The sequence below is a fragment of the Callorhinus ursinus genome, unplaced genomic scaffold (genome assembly GCF_003265705.2).
Source record: "Callorhinus ursinus isolate GAN/ISIS: 27379988/994484 unplaced genomic scaffold, GSC_fseal_2.0 scaffold2, whole genome shotgun sequence".
In the NCBI taxonomy this organism is placed as follows: Eukaryota; Metazoa; Chordata; class Mammalia; order Carnivora; family Otariidae; genus Callorhinus; species Callorhinus ursinus.
The window spans coordinates 17475334-17491453 of NW_027397064.1; the positions used below are offsets into that span (position 1 = coordinate 17475334).

The 16120-nt window shown below is 49.7% G+C and overlaps 1 protein-coding gene across 4 annotated transcripts in view; it reads right to left on the reverse strand.

Moving 5' to 3' along the window:
* The window catches only part of STK36 (serine/threonine kinase 36), a 22613-nt gene continuing 6493 nt past the window's right edge, over window positions 1–16120 (reverse strand). For all 4 annotated transcript variants that reach the window (XM_025891508.2, XM_073878565.1, XM_073878561.1 and 1 more), the window contains 18 exons: window positions 15962–16061; window positions 14427–14570; window positions 11465–11644; window positions 10355–10452; window positions 9827–9932; window positions 8430–8580; window positions 8088–8215; window positions 7450–7554; window positions 6847–6945; window positions 6670–6758; window positions 6326–6389; window positions 6024–6134; window positions 4345–4419; window positions 3779–3953; window positions 3411–3558; window positions 3061–3208; window positions 1741–2487; window positions 1–702 (listed from right to left, as the gene is read on the reverse strand). In XM_025891508.2, the coding sequence (XP_025747293.1) occupies window positions 559–702; window positions 1741–2487; window positions 3061–3208; window positions 3411–3558; window positions 3779–3953; window positions 4345–4419; window positions 6024–6134; window positions 6326–6389; window positions 6670–6758; window positions 6847–6945; window positions 7450–7554; window positions 8088–8215; window positions 8430–8580; window positions 9827–9932; window positions 10355–10452; window positions 11465–11644; window positions 14427–14570; window positions 15962–16061 (2812 nt within the window). In that variant the 3' untranslated portion in view covers window positions 1–558. The remainder of the gene's footprint in view (window positions 703–1740; window positions 2488–3060; window positions 3209–3410; window positions 3559–3778; window positions 3954–4344; window positions 4420–6023; window positions 6135–6325; window positions 6390–6669; window positions 6759–6846; window positions 6946–7449; window positions 7555–8087; window positions 8216–8429; window positions 8581–9826; window positions 9933–10354; window positions 10453–11464; window positions 11645–14426; window positions 14571–15961; window positions 16062–16120) is intronic.

The following is a 16120-nucleotide window of genomic DNA, read 5'->3' on the forward strand; positions in this document are numbered from 1 at the left end:
GAAAGAAAGAAAGAAAGAAAGAAAAAGAAAGAAAAGACTCTCCACCCTAACCCATGGATGGGAATGTGGGCTACGGGTCAGAGAACCATCCACCAGCAGGGACTGATGGCATTTATCACCTAGAGAGGAGACAGGCTCTGTCTTCATCACTGTCCTGGGGTAGTGCACTAAGGCAGGAACCTGCTGGAAGGATTATAGGAGCTCCAGAAAGGAAGAGAGCTCTCAGATGGAAGATGCCTCCCTGATGTCCAGGAGGCATGTTCTTGGGATTAAAGGCACATGATCGGAGAAAAAGCCTTCGATGTAGAAAAGGAAGGAATCTTCTCTGGCACCAACATCAATGAAGTTTACTGGTTGAAATCAGTATCTGGGGAAAGGAGGGAGCTTTATACAGAAATCTCTTCTAGTTTCTTGTTCTCAAATAGTTGACTTGCAGCTTATCTCTTTTTTTTAGTCTCCTTAGCTCTTGGTTGAGTTGGTGGCTCATATAGTAGAAAAAGGAGAGGTTGGCAATAAGGGGGCCACAAAGGCTGGAGGACGGACCGCAGGAATCTGAGATCACGTGCTGTGGGTTGGCCTCAGGAGGTGAATGAGCTTCCTGCAGTGTCTGGCAGAGGCAGGCCGGGGGCTGCTGGGTGCCAGTAACTGATTCCCCAAAGAGAGCATAGCTAATCGCTCACTGGCCCCCAGGGACACCAGCACCTGTGGGACAGAGAGCAGATGACAGAACACGACATGGCCCAGCAATTCCCATTCTAGAAAAGAAAGAAAAAGAAAACGGGCTTCTGGGGACTCAGTCTAGATTGGGTGGGGAAAGAGAAACGGTGGAGATGGGGCTCATCAAGACCGGAGGTCTACTCCCATTTGCTTCGGTTATACACCATGAAATCAAGGCACCGAGGGATCCACGGGCTTGGCCCCAAGAAGGGTAATACAGGCTGCGCGGACACGCAGTCAAAAGTGGGATTCCCAGCAGTAGGTCCTGACCGGTGGGCCTTAACCTCGTTACCACTGAGAATCCTTTTCATTATTTCCCCCCAGGGATTGCCAGAAAACCCTATAATTTATATCATCGCCATCCTGTCAAAATGTCTGTTCCCGCATGCACCATCCAATGCTACCACATTGCGCTATAATAATTTGGATGTTTAGCCTTATCATAGGTAGATGTGTGATTTCCATTCGGCTATTTCATATACCGGGCAGAAAAAGCAGGATGAAGCAGTGGTTAAGGTATGGGGCTCAGGATTTCAGACCCTTGAGCTCAGAAGTCCAGTCCCCCAAACTAGCTTTGTAACTTGGACAAGTTCTTAAAATTCTTAGTGCCTCAGTGTCCTCACCTGCAAAATGAGGACTATAATAGCTTCAACTAAGTAACAAAGGTAAAATGCTTAGCATGCTGCTTGTCACAGGGTGAGGGCTGAAAAAAGATGGTTAGCTGCTTCACGGCTCCCGGGATGAAATCCCACTAAGCCTCAACATGGCCTAGTGTGTCCTCACCTCCACCCCACACAGCAAGACAGAAAGCCTGGTCCTTGAGACCCCAGGCACTTCCCACTCATCGGAGCCCTCCCCTGTACTCCTTCCCTTCCCCACGGTGGGAGATGGGAGATGAGTTTGTCATCTCCCACTTCCGGACAGGGGGATTTATGGGTGTCCCAATTCCTTAAAAGACTACCTCAGAAAAATGCTGTGAAATACAACCCCACCGTCGTGGTCCACGAGTCCCCAGGGGCGTACCTGATGGATGCAGGGCTCCTGTCGGAGGCTCCGGAGGGCAATGAGGGCGGCCTCCTTCACATTTAGCTGGGGGTCTCCACACGCCATCTCTAGGAGCCGCTGGGGTACTTGGCACTGTAACAGCTCTGCCCCCAGCCCCTCAGGCCCCAAGTTGCCCAGAGCCGACGCGGCATTGCGCCGGATGCCAGCCTGAGGGTCTCCAAGCAGCTGGGTCATACTGGGTACGGCGGCAGCCAAGGCAGGCCCCAGGGGACCAGCTTGGTAGGCTGCGTTGCCCACAGCAAAGGTGGCACTGCGCCGCACAGCGGGGTCCTTGTCTCCAAGCCCCACCAGCAGGAGGCTGAGCAGCCCCGCCTGGCTCTGCAGCGCCCCACGCAGGGCCATGCTGTGTTGCAGCAAGTGTCCCAGGAGCCCGTACGTGCGGGCCCGCACAGAATTCTCTGGGTGGCCCAGGAGACTCCGCAGGGGCCGGTAGGATTCATCAGAGCCGGCCAGGAGTTCTTGGATAAAGGACAAGTGGCTGGGGGACAGCACTCGGGCTGTGTGGGCCAGCAGGGAGAGAAGGTCGGAGGTTAGCAGTGGCTGGTCACCCAGGAGGGCGACTGAGAGGAAGGAGATGACAGGTCTAGGGGAGGCAGCCACCGCGGTCACAAACTGGTTGAGAGAGGTGGGATCCGTGAGGGCCAGGCGTGTGAGGAGACTGACAGGCAACTCAACTTGAGGCAGCGGAAGATGGTGGCAGCAGACCTGGGGACAGAGGGGCAGGGCAGTAGGCAAAAGGGGTTCAGGGAGAGGGAGCACTCACTGCAGTGAGGTAGCTCGAAGGAGCCCAAGCTCTGGCAGAGAGAAAAGCCAAGCTATGCTGCGAAATACCACAGAGAACCGGAAAACCTGACCCAAGCCCGCCACGTGAGACCCAGTGTGGAGCCCAGGAGAACAGGTGCAAGATCATTCCTTGCTCTGCAAGGATGAGCTCGCTCTGCCTTCAGAGGCCCACTGCTTAGCGCCAAGAATTGCCAGAGAGGTGATTCCTGGCTGAGGAGCTGAGTCTCCAGTGCCTAGACTGGGATGTCCTCCCCACGGAGCTCCAACGGATCCAGAAGAGGGACTGATGGAGGGGGCGGGGTGCCAGCCCCAGCTCCAAACAATGCCTCTGCTCAGGCCTGGATGCTTTCTCCACTCCCAGCTCTTAGATGGAGTCAGACCCCCCACTCTCCCCAGGGCCCAGGAGAGCCTTGGAGCTGTTGGCAAGTGAATTCGAGTACACAGGGTTGGCCATCTTCCTCCCCGACTGTCGCGCCTGAGAAGCTTCCCAAGTACCTGAAGCAGGTGGGCTGCAACTTCTGAGGCCCCAAAGTCAGCCAAGACACCTCCAAGGAGGTCGTCGTCCACATCCAGGGCGAAGGGGAAGCAGAGGAGCCGGCAGACAGACAGCACCACGAGCGGCAGAAACTCAGACCCGTGAGGCCTAAGGAGGGCAGCGTGGAAGGCCCGACTCGGTTTGCTCACCTGCCCTTTACCATTCTCCGCCCCCTTCTCAAATCCCGGCTCCGCTCGCCCAACCTCACCAATCCCACTGCTCCCCTCACAGCTCATGTTCTCAGCCACAGCTCTCCTGACTCCCCCTCCCCACGCTGCCCTACAGACTCTCTCCTCCAGCTCTGACTCACGTCCGGCCCAGCTGATGCAGGAAGCTGGGGGAGAGCAGATGCTTCAGGGTGGACATGAGCATACTTCCATGCTGTGACAGGTGGCTCAGGCATAACTGGGGCTCCTGGGTGAAGGTGGCCACGGCCAGGCTCAGCAGGGCTGCCACGCCTGGAAACACCCAGAATGGAGACCCAGTGGAGCAGGCAAGAGGCCCAGGTGCTCCTGCTTCTCCAGGGCTCCTGGGGCTTCCACTTGCTTAGCCCCTTCCCCACCCAGCGTGGCCCACGCCATCCTCTTCCCAGGCGGCAACGGTCACGGCAATCTCCTCCTCTTGAAGAGGGATCAACGCTGTGGCCCTACAACGGAGGCCATGCCGATGGAAAGATACCTTGGGGTGAGATCAGTGTCCAGTCTGGCTCTGGGCTTTGTGGCCTAGACAGCGACGGCTCCTCTTCCTGGGGAGACACCACCTCAGGGAGCCTTAGGGCCATGGAGAAGCGGTGCCACAGAACGGTCCACATTTCTGAGCTAACCACATCCCTTATCAGGCTACCCTTCCCTGGCTGGAGAGGAAATTGAAGGAGGGTAGGTAGGGAGGTCGAAGTCAGGCCTCGAAATGCCTTTTTTTTTCCCCCCACTCTCATCCCTGACCTCCAAGGAAAGAGAGTCCTAGAAATAATTCCTCTGTTTTCCCAAAAACCTGGGATTTCCCTATTGTCTGAGTTCCCTTCTTCTCACATCTTAACCCATGTGGGTGTCTGCTGGAAACCAGGGAATTATGGCTCTCCTCCCCCACCGAATCCTGAGGTGATTCCCCTGAAAGGGTCCATGCTGAGGGCAGGTAGGCCCATTCGAAGGCTATCACGAGCACCCTAATTTGACAGAAGAGGCGAGTATGGGTTGCTTCTTCATTCCTATTGTCTAGCGGCTCATTAGCCCAGGAGGCACCCATACCTGGGTGAGGAGGTACAGCAAGAGCATGAGGAGGCCGTCGTAGAATCCACAGCCACCTGGTGGGGTCAACCGGACCTGTTGGAGAGAGGCAGGGAGAATGCAGGTCCTGTGCATGCAACTCCCGGTCAGGCAGAAAGAGCTCTTCCTCAGCCCAGGGCAGTGGGGAGAGCTCTTCTGGACTTAGGAGTCTTGGTTCCTGACTATTCATTCAACGACTACCTCTGCCCCGAAGACACATAGGCTGGTGGGGTAGGAAGATACTTGCTAGACAAGAGGCTGGGGGTGGGGGTGGGGGTGGAGACACAGTGGAGAGGGCCTAGCTCTACCTTCTGGAGGTAGAACACTGATGCATTAAAAGTTTAAAAGGCAGTCAAGAGAAGGAGGTGGTAGGAAGGAACAGCATTCCAAGTAGAACGCATAGCATAAATAAAGCAGCTCATGAACGATGATGCGTGACCTTTGGAAGTGGTAAGTCCTGGTATAACAAGAATATAGAGCCCAGAGGAAATAGATGAGCTTTGAGGAGAAGGTAAAGGAGTTTGGACTTTATCCCGGAAAGAGTGCGAAGCCACTGAGGACTTACACAGTGTCCACACGGGCAAGATTTTTGTCTCTTTTATTCACTGCAGTATCCTCAGAGCCCAGAATAGTGTCTGGTCCTCAATACATATTTCTGTGCTAAATACTTACTAGTTGAACAAATGACTGGACTTTTAAGAAAGCTCACTCTGGTGGCAGTGAAGAGAATGGACTGGAGAGGAGGGAGTCTAGAAAAGAGATCCTTCAGCAGGCAAGTGCCACAGTGCAAGATCGATGATATGCCCACAAACTACAGCAGGGCCATGACGGTGGCAGGCAGCAAAAGATCTGAGAGATGACAGGAAGGCAGAGCACCTGGGGCCTGGGGGAACCATCTAGATGGCGGAATAATGGAGCAGGGGGCACAGTCTATGAGGACTCCCAGGTTTCTGACTGGGGCTCCTGGATGAATGGGAACGCCATCCCTACCACCTCTCTGAAGTTCAACTTCATCTGGAAAAAGGACGTGAGTATCATTACATTTCATGTGGTCTCTCTTTCAAGCATGTTGTGGGATGACATGTGAAGTGCTTTCTAAGTTATAAGGAATTCTGTGTCTGTAAGGATGACAATCATCTGAATATGAAGTCTACCCTTCTTTTTACAGAATGAGAGAAATACAGGTTCCAAAGTATCTAAAAAGGAGGGGGGGCGGACGGCCTGGAAAAGGAGAAAGCGGAAAGGAGGCTACACGGCGGATGGGATTCCTGAAGAGTTCTCAGGATGCCAGCCACCTTTTCCACCTCAGTTAAGGAGAAGGAGGGGGCCAGGGAGTGCAAACTGCAGGCAGAGGGGAAGAGATGAAGCTTCTGAAAAGACCTAAACAACAGGAGCGGGAGCTGCTGGAGGAGGGGACTAGAGCAGGCAGGGAGGTCTCATCCTCGGGTAACTCGGGTCTCCCTCCCTCTCTCCTTCCTTGCCTGCGAGTCTGGGCTCAGAGGGGGCTGTTACCTGGGGGCAGACACAGAGGAAAGGAGAGACCCCTTGGCTCCCTTCCCACCCCTTGGTTTGCCCCAGGCAGGCTGGCGCTACAGTCTTTTCCCCTGAATGGAGTCCTGGGTCTGGTCAGAGAGGTCTGTGTCCTCCCCGGCCCGCCTCACCTCTGCAGGGGCAGACAGAGCGTGTGAGGCTGCCGCAATCCACTCCACAGGCTGGAGGTCGAAGGTCACCCCTTGCTGACTGAGTTGTCCCAACAGACAGGCTGCTGCGCTCTGAGAGGAGTCAGAGGAGAAGGAATGTCTGAACCTGCACAGCAGGCAGGACAGGCAGAGAGGATTTCCATCTCCGTCCGGCCCCACGGACGGCCTCAGAACCGGCTGCTACTGGGACAGTGACGCCCGTACTCCCCGAAGGGCCGGACGGCGGGGTGCAAAGGGGCGGAAGAAGAAAGCTGAAAACTCACCACGAGAGAGACGATGTGTGAACGGGTAAACAGAGTAGCAGTCTCGTTGCCCAGCTTCTCCATTCTGGAAAAAGGAGATACATCAAAGGGTGCAGCCAGGGGAAAGGAGGCTGGCGAGTGGCCTCCCTCCCTGCTGGACGGCACTCTCCACAGAGGCTGTACGACCACTGCCAAGACACAGAGTTGGTGGGAAGCTAGCTCTGCTCTTTGCAGAGAAGACTTCACTCTCTCTATCCCAATCCCTCCTAAGGATAGGCTACAAGGTGCCATTCCCCCATATTCTGTAACAGGGTGAGCTGTGGGGATGGAAGGTTCCAGGGGAGAGACCCCGCTTCGTGACTTACCCAGAAGGTAGATCTTGCAGCCGGAGGACAAGGAGGGAGAGGAGGTAGAGTGCTACTTCGGTAGACTCCTCCCAATCCATTACCGCTACCTACAGAGGAAACCCCAGATAGCAGAGCAACTTCTGATCGAGACGGCGGGGCCGCCACGATATATACCCGCCTGTGTGGCTGGCCTACCTTGCCCTGGACCAACATCAACAGTGACTCCAAGGCCAGGGGCTCGTGCCCTAGAAGATGGCACAGGCGCTCACTGACGTGGCAGCAGGAGTAGAGAACCTGAGGAAGGCGGAAGCAATCAGCGAGGCTGAGCAGCCCCTGAGCTGAGAAGCAGGCTGACCTCTCAACAGATCTACAGCATCCACTGTGGAGGTAGTAGAGAAACCCAGGCCACTTCCACCTCTTGCTATCAGACAGTGAGATCAGGCTACTTCTAGGCTCTGGAGGGGACTGGCTGACAGTGAGGCCATCTCAGTGGAAGAGATTTAAAAGCAGAAAGGGACCCTCTGGGGTCTCTTGTCTTTCTCAGTGTCTTTCTCTCTCTCTCTCTCGGTCCTGGGGATTGAAAAGAAATCTGGGGCGCCTGGGTGGCTCAGTCAGTGAAGTGTCCGACTCTTGATTTCAGCTCAGGTCATGATCTCAGGGTCATGAGATCCAGCCCCGAGTCCCACGCCCAGCGTGGAGCCTGCTTAAGATTCTCCCTCTCCCTCTGTCCTTCCCCCCCTAAAAAAAAAAGAAAAAGAAAAGAAATCTGAAGTCCCAAGGGTTTTGGACCGGCAGTACCTTGAGAAGGTGGAGGCACAGGATGGGATGCTGCAAGCCAGAGATAAGGGACGGCCTCAGTTGGTTGCTGTCTTCAGTGAGCTGATTCGCCAAATGCCGGGAGATCTGTAGGAACATACATGAAGCCTCCATCGCATTCCCATGATTCCCATCCTATTCCTCTCCTAGCTCCAGCGAATCAGGTTTCTCAACGCCTTGCTAGCCACTCTCCCTCAGATTCACCAGGAACCTCAGACCCCATCCCATCCCCAGTCCTCATGGCCAGAGGAGAACCAAAGGTCATGGCCTAGTTTAGCCCTAGCGTAGGCAGGTACAGAGGAAAGAGTTGCTGGCCAAAAAGGGGGTAAGAAATCTAAATCCTGAGCCCTTGAGGAAGCATCACGGGTGGCTTCGGGTCAGCCACCCTGCCACATGGACGGTTTGTCACCACGCTCTCTAACCAGCTGGCCAAGGGCTCTGGGATTTGGGTGACATCATGTTCTACAAGTGGCCCCGACCCAGGGTAGGAGCATCTGTTCCTGGAAGTACAGAGTAAGGAGGAGTATAAATGCTCGTTTTTCTGCCTTTCTGAGAAACTGAGGCCAGCTTCCTCATCTCCAGCAACCCGGACGAGAGGAAGCAGACACTGAAGCTCAGACCTGCTCCTTGGCTCCCCAGCAGCTGGGCAGCCCCACCGGAGCAGTGCAGATGGCCGCCAACGCACAGGACATGGCTCCAGGCAGACCCTCGCTCTGCTCCCGCAGCGGCTGGCTTACTTGGGGGGCTCCTATGGAGAAAGGGCAAAGAACGCAGGGTGTGGTCTGGTCGTTTCTCTCAGCTCCCGGTTCATTCTTCTAGCACACAGCACACAGTTAGTTCCTGAGCGCTCACTAAATGCCAGGAGTTATTCAAGGCAATGGCAGTCGAGGCAGGGGTGGGGCGGGGCGCAGAGCCAGAGTTGCTCTGGAGTCAAGAGAACCTCCGCACCCTACTCTGGTTACCTGGGGGTGTGTGGAAAGGGAGCTGGGGAACTGTCAAGCCGTGGAGCAGCCCGTCCAGGACCGCCCGCTGAGTCGTCAGCAGGCTGGAGTAAAAGGCTTTGGAGATGGACCAGCTGTTCCCATCCATGGCTTCACACAGAACAGTAAAGCACTAAGGGAGACAAGGGCGGGGTTGACATGAGGGCAGCAGAAAAGTGACGGGGCTTAGGGTAAGGAGCAAGAATCCCCCAGAGAACCTGAGCAAAAAGGAGAAAACCCAGAGGGACCAGCAGTGCCATTCAAAGTGTTCCTCGCACAGAAAATGCATTATAATCACCCTCACGTTTTAAAGAATGGCAATTTTAGGTGTCAATCCTTCTATTCTCTGATCAGCTGCCTCCTAGATAATGTTCCTCAAAGTGTTATCTATGGACCATGAGTATGAGGATTCCTGGGGATTCCTGCGTCCCTCCCAACCCAGTCCTACTGGTTCAGAATTTCGGGAGGTGGGGTGTTTATTCCAAACTCCCTATGTATTCGCTGCACAATGACATACAGGATAAATGCTGGCCAATAACATAAGTTGCTGATGGCCAAAATTTAGGTTAGGCATTGGAAAAGCTTCCTGACTCGAAAGGGTGAGGGATGTTAAAATAGGCTCTCAGACTAGAAGAGTTTGAATGGACTGCTAGTTGGAAGCAGAAATGCAGTCCAGAGCTGTGTCCCCCACTGCCAGTTTGAACAATGACTAGGCAATTGCTTACTTTCTTGCTGATGTTCCTTTCTGTCTCCTCTGAGATCAGTCAGAACTCAGCTATCCTCCTGCTCAATCCTCCATTCTCCTGTCCCTCACCTCCACAGTCCAGGGATGAGAACCCACTAGTTTACTGGTCCACAGGCCAAATAAGTTTGGGGAATACTAGCCCATCTGCAAGGCTCTTTAAAAAGGAATACTTCAACTTGTGGTTCCCTGAAATAGGCCACAGTGCTTAATGCCTCTAGATCTTTATATATGTTACTTCTTCTGCCTGGAATGTCCTCCCTACTTCCTGCCTCACCCATCTGGCAAACTTCTATGAGTTCTTCAAATCCTAGCAAAGATGATTTCCTTCAAGACTTCTATGACTCCGCAAGTAGCATTAATCATATGTTCTTTAGTGGTGCTTCTGTATTTCATACAAGTTTTATGTAAGTTCTAATGTACTTCTCACGCTATTGTCCTTGATCATTTTTCATCTCCCCTACTAGACTATTTCTAGTCCCTTGAAGATGGGGACTTTCTCTTACTCATATGGCACATAGTCAGTAAATGTCTATTGTATTACCTTGACCTAATCCTGTATAGTTATAAGACAGGGGAAGGGAGAAACACGGGGAAATACATCAAAGACAGAAATCTGGACAAGGGAGCAGATTACCATAAGGCTATCCCTCCGCAAGGTCTGCTCAGCGTCATCTGGTTGGGCCAGCAGTTTCCCCAACAGGTCCAGAAAGAGGCTGGCAGCCTCCTGAAACACCTGTAGGCTGGGAAAAAATTGCCCATCTCTCTAAAAGCCCACATGTGGTAAATGGGTCAGTTCTGGGCAGGTAGGAGAATCTCTGCAAAGGAACATCTCAGAATGCTCCCTCCCCTCTCCCCTGCTAAACACACACACAGTCTTCTATACACACCCTCCTAGCCCCTTCTTTGCCATTTTCTCTAGGTTATTCATATTGTGACCCTTCCATTTAGTGTATGGTGACCCTTAGAACCTGCAAGCCTTGGGGTGAACATAGAGGGGTCTCAGGGTCCTTAGGAGGATTAGCTAGACCCTCAGTGGTCAGTCAGCTGATCCCTAACCTGTCGGCTTCTTCTTGCTTAGCCTCTTCCTAACAGAGAGGGAAAGAAATGGGGGTAGAAATTGAAGCCAAAGTGGCCAACGGAGCAAAGCTGGCTCTCATCCCACCTGTCACCTGTCTGGCTCCGCTCCAGATTGAAGGTGCAGGCAAAGTAGGCCTGAATCACAGCCATCAGGTCCCGTGAGAAGGTCCCATACCAACATTGCTGCCAGGCAAGAGGACAGAAAGTAAGGGCAATGAGGAGGATAGAAACAGAAAGAGAAAAAGCAGTAAAAAAACAAACAAACAAAAAAAAGTCCAACATCCAGGGCAGGTTGACCAAACAGGAAGGGGCAGAGGGAAGAGAGCGTCCAGACAGAAAGGAGAAATCTAGAGGTCACAAAGTGGCGGCCAGGGGGCAATAAGCAGCCTGAAAACGTGTCCTGTGTGGCTGGAATAGGATTTAGGAGTTTAGGAGGCTGTTTTTCAAAATAGCTCAAATTCTTCTTTAAACTCCTTAAAAACACTCAAGGTTAGTACTCGTGAGCAGAATGCAGCTTTCAGCTGCCTGAGCCGAGGCCCCGTTAAACATTTCAGTATTCTGTCCTCTCAGCTTGGCCACAGCAGAACACAGTAGGGGGAGGGAGGGACTCAGCTTCAGACACACTGAGCCTCAATCCTAGCTCCTCCACTCATCGTCCCTGCGACCATTTACAAGTTAGTGCCTGCGTATAAGTTGGCGAATCTCAGAATTTCAGTACTCTGTTCTATAAAAGCAGGGCAACGAAAGCCTAGGATTTAACATTCCAAAACACAGTGCTCTAAAGATTGGGAAACTGTGCATACAAATCTGGATTTCTAGCTTCTCTTAGAAAACTGGAAGATCTGGTGACACGGGGCCCATGTTCCCCCATGTGGCAGCAGTGAGCTGGAGCTGAGGGGATGTCCCATTCAGCTTGGGCACAAGCTCTCCAGTTTATCGTACTCCCCACTACTCATATGGTCACACAGACTCTACTTCCCCACCTGACAGGATCTGTCTGGCCTCAGAGGGCAGCAGAGTTTGCAACTCATGATCTACTAACTAGACAGGAGGAAAGAAAAGAAAATGCCGGGGGCCGAATAGAAATCCAAGGTGAAGAAACTGAAGAAGAGGAAATTTGAAGAAGAGAGATCCGAGGTGAAGAAACTCCTATATAAGTCTTCCGAGGCTCCCAGGCCCCCGGCGTAGGGCTTACCTGCTGGATACTGTTGTGTTCCTGGCTGTGTCTGAGCAGGCTGAGCAGGAGCCCGGGGAGCCCCGCCTCGCGGCAGAAGGAGTACAAGGAAATGGAGTCACTGCAGCTAGACAGAAGACTGCTCAGGACTCGGAGTGCCGGAAGGATACGGGATGCACCCTCCAGCATGCCTTTCAGGATCTGGGTGACATGAGGGAAACAAATAGTAATCGATATTATCAGAGGGAAAAGGAAGGTGACAAACACCAGTCCCCAAGGAGCTGGCAAAGCAGACCAAATGTTCTCACTCCTTTCTTTGGGACTCTAAAACCCAGGGAAGGAAACAGAGAAAAAGGGAAAGAGAGCCAGGGAAGTGACCAAGGGAAAGGGGACCTCCCCTCAGTCTCTGTGGGATCCAGTGCCATTCCTATCTGCTCCCTCCCTTCTCCAGCCCTTTGCCTTAAACACACACACACAGGCACGCATGCACGCGCGTGCGCCCACACACACACACACACACACACACACGCACATGCGTGCGCACACATACTTCCAAGTATTAAAACAACAGACACAAAACAATGTCATTCAACTCCAAACAGATAAAATGAATTATCTAACTCTAGATCAAGACTTGACTAACTATGACCCACAGGCCAAATCCAGTCCATCACTTATTTATATATAACCTGCAAGATAAGGGCACTATGATACTTTTAAACGGTTATTCTTTAAAAAACTACTCTTCAAACAAGAATAACATTTACATCAAGTGCTTTATAATATGTCATCCTCTGTTTCTAAATCTTTTCACTTATTTGTTCATTTATTCTTTACAATCACCGTGCACAGTAAACAATTATCCATTTTACAGATGAGAAGACTAAATCTTCTAGATAGGTTAGATAAGGAGTCAAGTCACACAGCTGAAGAGTAGTTCAGCTGGAATTCCAACTCCGCAAGACTCACCCTGGAGGCAGAGCCTTTCTCCTGCCTCCCTAATGAAGTTACCACCCACGACAAGGACAGCGTGGAAGGCCCAGAAGGGAGGTGCAAGGTGCCAAGACAATTAATGGGGAAAGGAGAGTCTTGGACCAAGGGTGCTGGGACGACTCTATAGCCACATGCAAAAAGATGAACTTAGATCCCTACCTCACATTACATATAAAAAGTAACTCAAAAAATGGGCCAGAGACCTACATGCTACAGCTCCAACCAAAAAACTTTTAGAAAACACATAGGAGAAAATCTTCCAGACTTTGGGTCTGGAAGAGATTTCTTCCATATAACACCAAAAGCATAATCCACAAAAGAAAAAAAATGGTAATTGGACGTCATCAAAATTCAGAACTTTTGTGTTTCAAAAAACACTCTTATGAAAATAAAAGGACAAACCATAGACTGAGAGAAAATATTTGCAAACCACATATCTGATAAGGGTCTCCTATCCAGAATATACAAAGGACTCTTACAACTCATGGGAACAAACAACCCAACTTAAAAATAAGCAAAAGAACTGAATAGATATTTCACCAAAGAAGATATACAAAGGGCTAATAAGCACATGAAAAGATGCTCCACATTAGTTATTAGCAAAATGTAAATTAAAATGACAATAAGACACGATTTCACATTCCCTAGAATGGGCTGTGATTAAAACAGACAATACATGCTGGCAAGAATGTGGAGAAACAGAGACCCTCACACAGTGCTGATGGGAATGCAAAATGAGGCAGCCACTTTGGAAAATAGTTTATCAGCTTCTTAAAATGGTAAATATAAATTACCATGCAACCCAGCAATTCCTAGATATCCAAGGGAGAAAAAAGAAAACGTTACGTCCACACAAAGACTTCCATGTGAATGTTCATGGCGACATTATTCATAAAAGCCAAAAAGTGGAAACAATTCAAATGTCCCTCAACTGGTGAATAAACAACACTAATTATGAATGCCAATTAAGCAAATTGTTGTCCTTTAAAAAAGAATCTCGTTCTTCTCATTAGTATACCTGTATCAGAAGCTCTTATACACATATCTTTATTTTTAATTTCATCAACAAAATTTTTTTATTTAAATTCAATTAGCCAACATATGTTCATCATTAATTTCAGATGTAGTGTTCAGTAATTTATCAGTTGTGTATAACACCCAGTGCTGGTCACATCATCATCAATAAAAATTATGTGGAAAAGTGCTTTCTCTCATTCCAGAAGTACTTAATAATACCCTCCATTTTTGCCTCTTGCTCTTTGATGCCCAAAACGTTTACCATCCGAGTTTGCCAATCCCTGCTCTAAATGAATGCTTTTCCCTTCAGAAAGAGAAAATCCAGGCCTATTTTGGGTTTGTTTTTTTTTTATAAGATTTATTTACTTATGGGGGTGCCTGCATGGCTCAGTCGGTTGGGCATCTGCCTTCGGCTCAGGTCATGATCCCAGGGTCCTGGGATAGAGCCCTGTGTCGGACTCCCTGCTCAGCAGGAAGCCTGCTTTTCCCTCTGCCTGCCCCCCACTCATGCTCTCTCTCTTGCTATCTCTCTCTTTCTAAACAATAAACAAAATCTTTATTTAAAAAAGATGTATTTATTTATTAGAGAGAAAGAGAGAGCGTGCATGCTCAGGACGTGGAGGGGCAGAGGGAGAGGTAGAGAAGAAACTCAAGCAGACTCCCCACTGAGTGTGGAACCAGAGGCGGGACTGGGTCTCTCAAACCTGAGATCATGACCTGAGCCGAAATCAAGAGCCAGACACTTAACTGACTGAGCCTTCCAGGCGTCCCCTTTTTTTAAAGATTGATTTATTTAACTGAGAGAGCCGAGGCCTGTTCTTTCTGTGTTACTAAAGGAAGCTAGCAAATCTTGAATTAAATAGATGAATTGAAAGAGAACTGAAAAGGGACAAACTTTCTTTTTCTCCTCAAGTTTTTTAACGCCTCATCTGTGATTACAATAGTCTAAAATCCCATTACATGTGCCCGTTACCTGCTCCCCGGCCTCATGCAGCTGGCCCTGGATGCGTTGGCAGAAGTCAGGATTGCACAGCAGAGTGAGAGGGGCCTTCAGTTGGATGGGCACAGGCTCAGCAGTCTCTAGCAGGTGCTGCCACTCATCGTCGCTGTCTGGCTCCTGAGGTATAGGGGCGTGAAAGAGGAGCGTGTCAGGTTTAAGGGTAGTAGCACCCAACCTGGGGAATCATGGAGTAAACACAAGAACCAGTGAATTCTTCGGCACAGATATATGTGTTTCAACAACCAGTTTACAAAGGCAGAGTTGGCTGTATGTGAGGGGTCTTGAAAAGTCTCTCGGAGAATACTGGCACGTGTTCATAAAGAGATACCTACAATTAGGTCTACTGCAGCATGGTTTATAATAAAAAAATTGGAAACGTCATAAAGCCAATCAGTAAGGGAATAATAAATCATGGCACATCCATCTTAGGAATATTATGAAGTTATTAAAAAGACTATAGAACTGGGGATGCATCACCTATGCAATATTCCCACCAAAACTACATAAATGAACCTCATCATGAGGAAGTATGAATTTGAGGAACATTCTACAAAATAACTGGCCTTTGTACCTCAAAACTGTCAGTCATGAAAAACAAAACTAGGAACTATTCCAGATTAGAGGAAACTAATGAAGTATAACAACTAAACACAATGCCTAACACCAGATTGGAGCATAGGCTGGGAAAATTTTTTTTCCCTATAAAGAACATTATTGAACCAACGGGCAAACTTTGAACATGGATCGTAGATGAAGTAACGGAATCATATCAGTATTAAATTTCCGACTTCTGTAACTGTACTATAGTGGTGTAGATTAATGATCTTGTTCTTCAGCGATATGCACTAAAGTATTTAGGGGTAAAGAGACAGATTGCATCTTACCCTACAATGACTCAAGAAAGAGGATTTACCCATATGCAGGTATCTAGGGAGAGAGGATCATAAAGCAAATGTGGCAGAATTTTAACAGTTGGTGAATCTGTGTGAAGGGTATACAGGAATTCTTTGTGGCAGCCTCACAATTACTCTTTAAGTTTGAAACTATTTCAAAATAAAAAGTTAAAACCCCCTAAAAATGACATGTTCTGATGTAGAAGGATCTCCAAAACAGATCATATGGTAAGTGAGGCATGATGTAAAACAGTACATGTGGTGTGAACTCAGTAACAAAAAGCAGCCAAACTACAGATTTCTGTGTGTGTATGTACATATCTAAAAATTCAGCAAGTTTGGAAGAAGAAAGACAAAACTAATAACAGCAGACACCACTGGGATTGGGGTAAGGCTCAAGAGGGACTTTCATTTTTACCCGTATGTTCTAATTTTTTATAATTACCTGTTCAGATGCTATGCAATTAAAATCTATAAACTGATAATAAGAAATCAATTTTTAACATAAGGGGAGCTCATACTTGGGATAGTTGGGAATCACTGTTCTAGAAAAACATCTACCCAGACCCAACATCCCATGGCAGGTCAAGGCCAAGTGGAGCCTCTAGGGCTTACCTCATTTTCTAGGTCCACTGCATCAATGCTCCGCTGGCCCACCACCTCTGGCCTCAGTTCTGGGAGAACTCGTTCACAATCCTGAGTGATCTGGTTTTCCCTGCCAGAGGAACAGGGAGTAGGAGGCTCCTACTGACCTGTGAGGCTCAGGGTTCATTA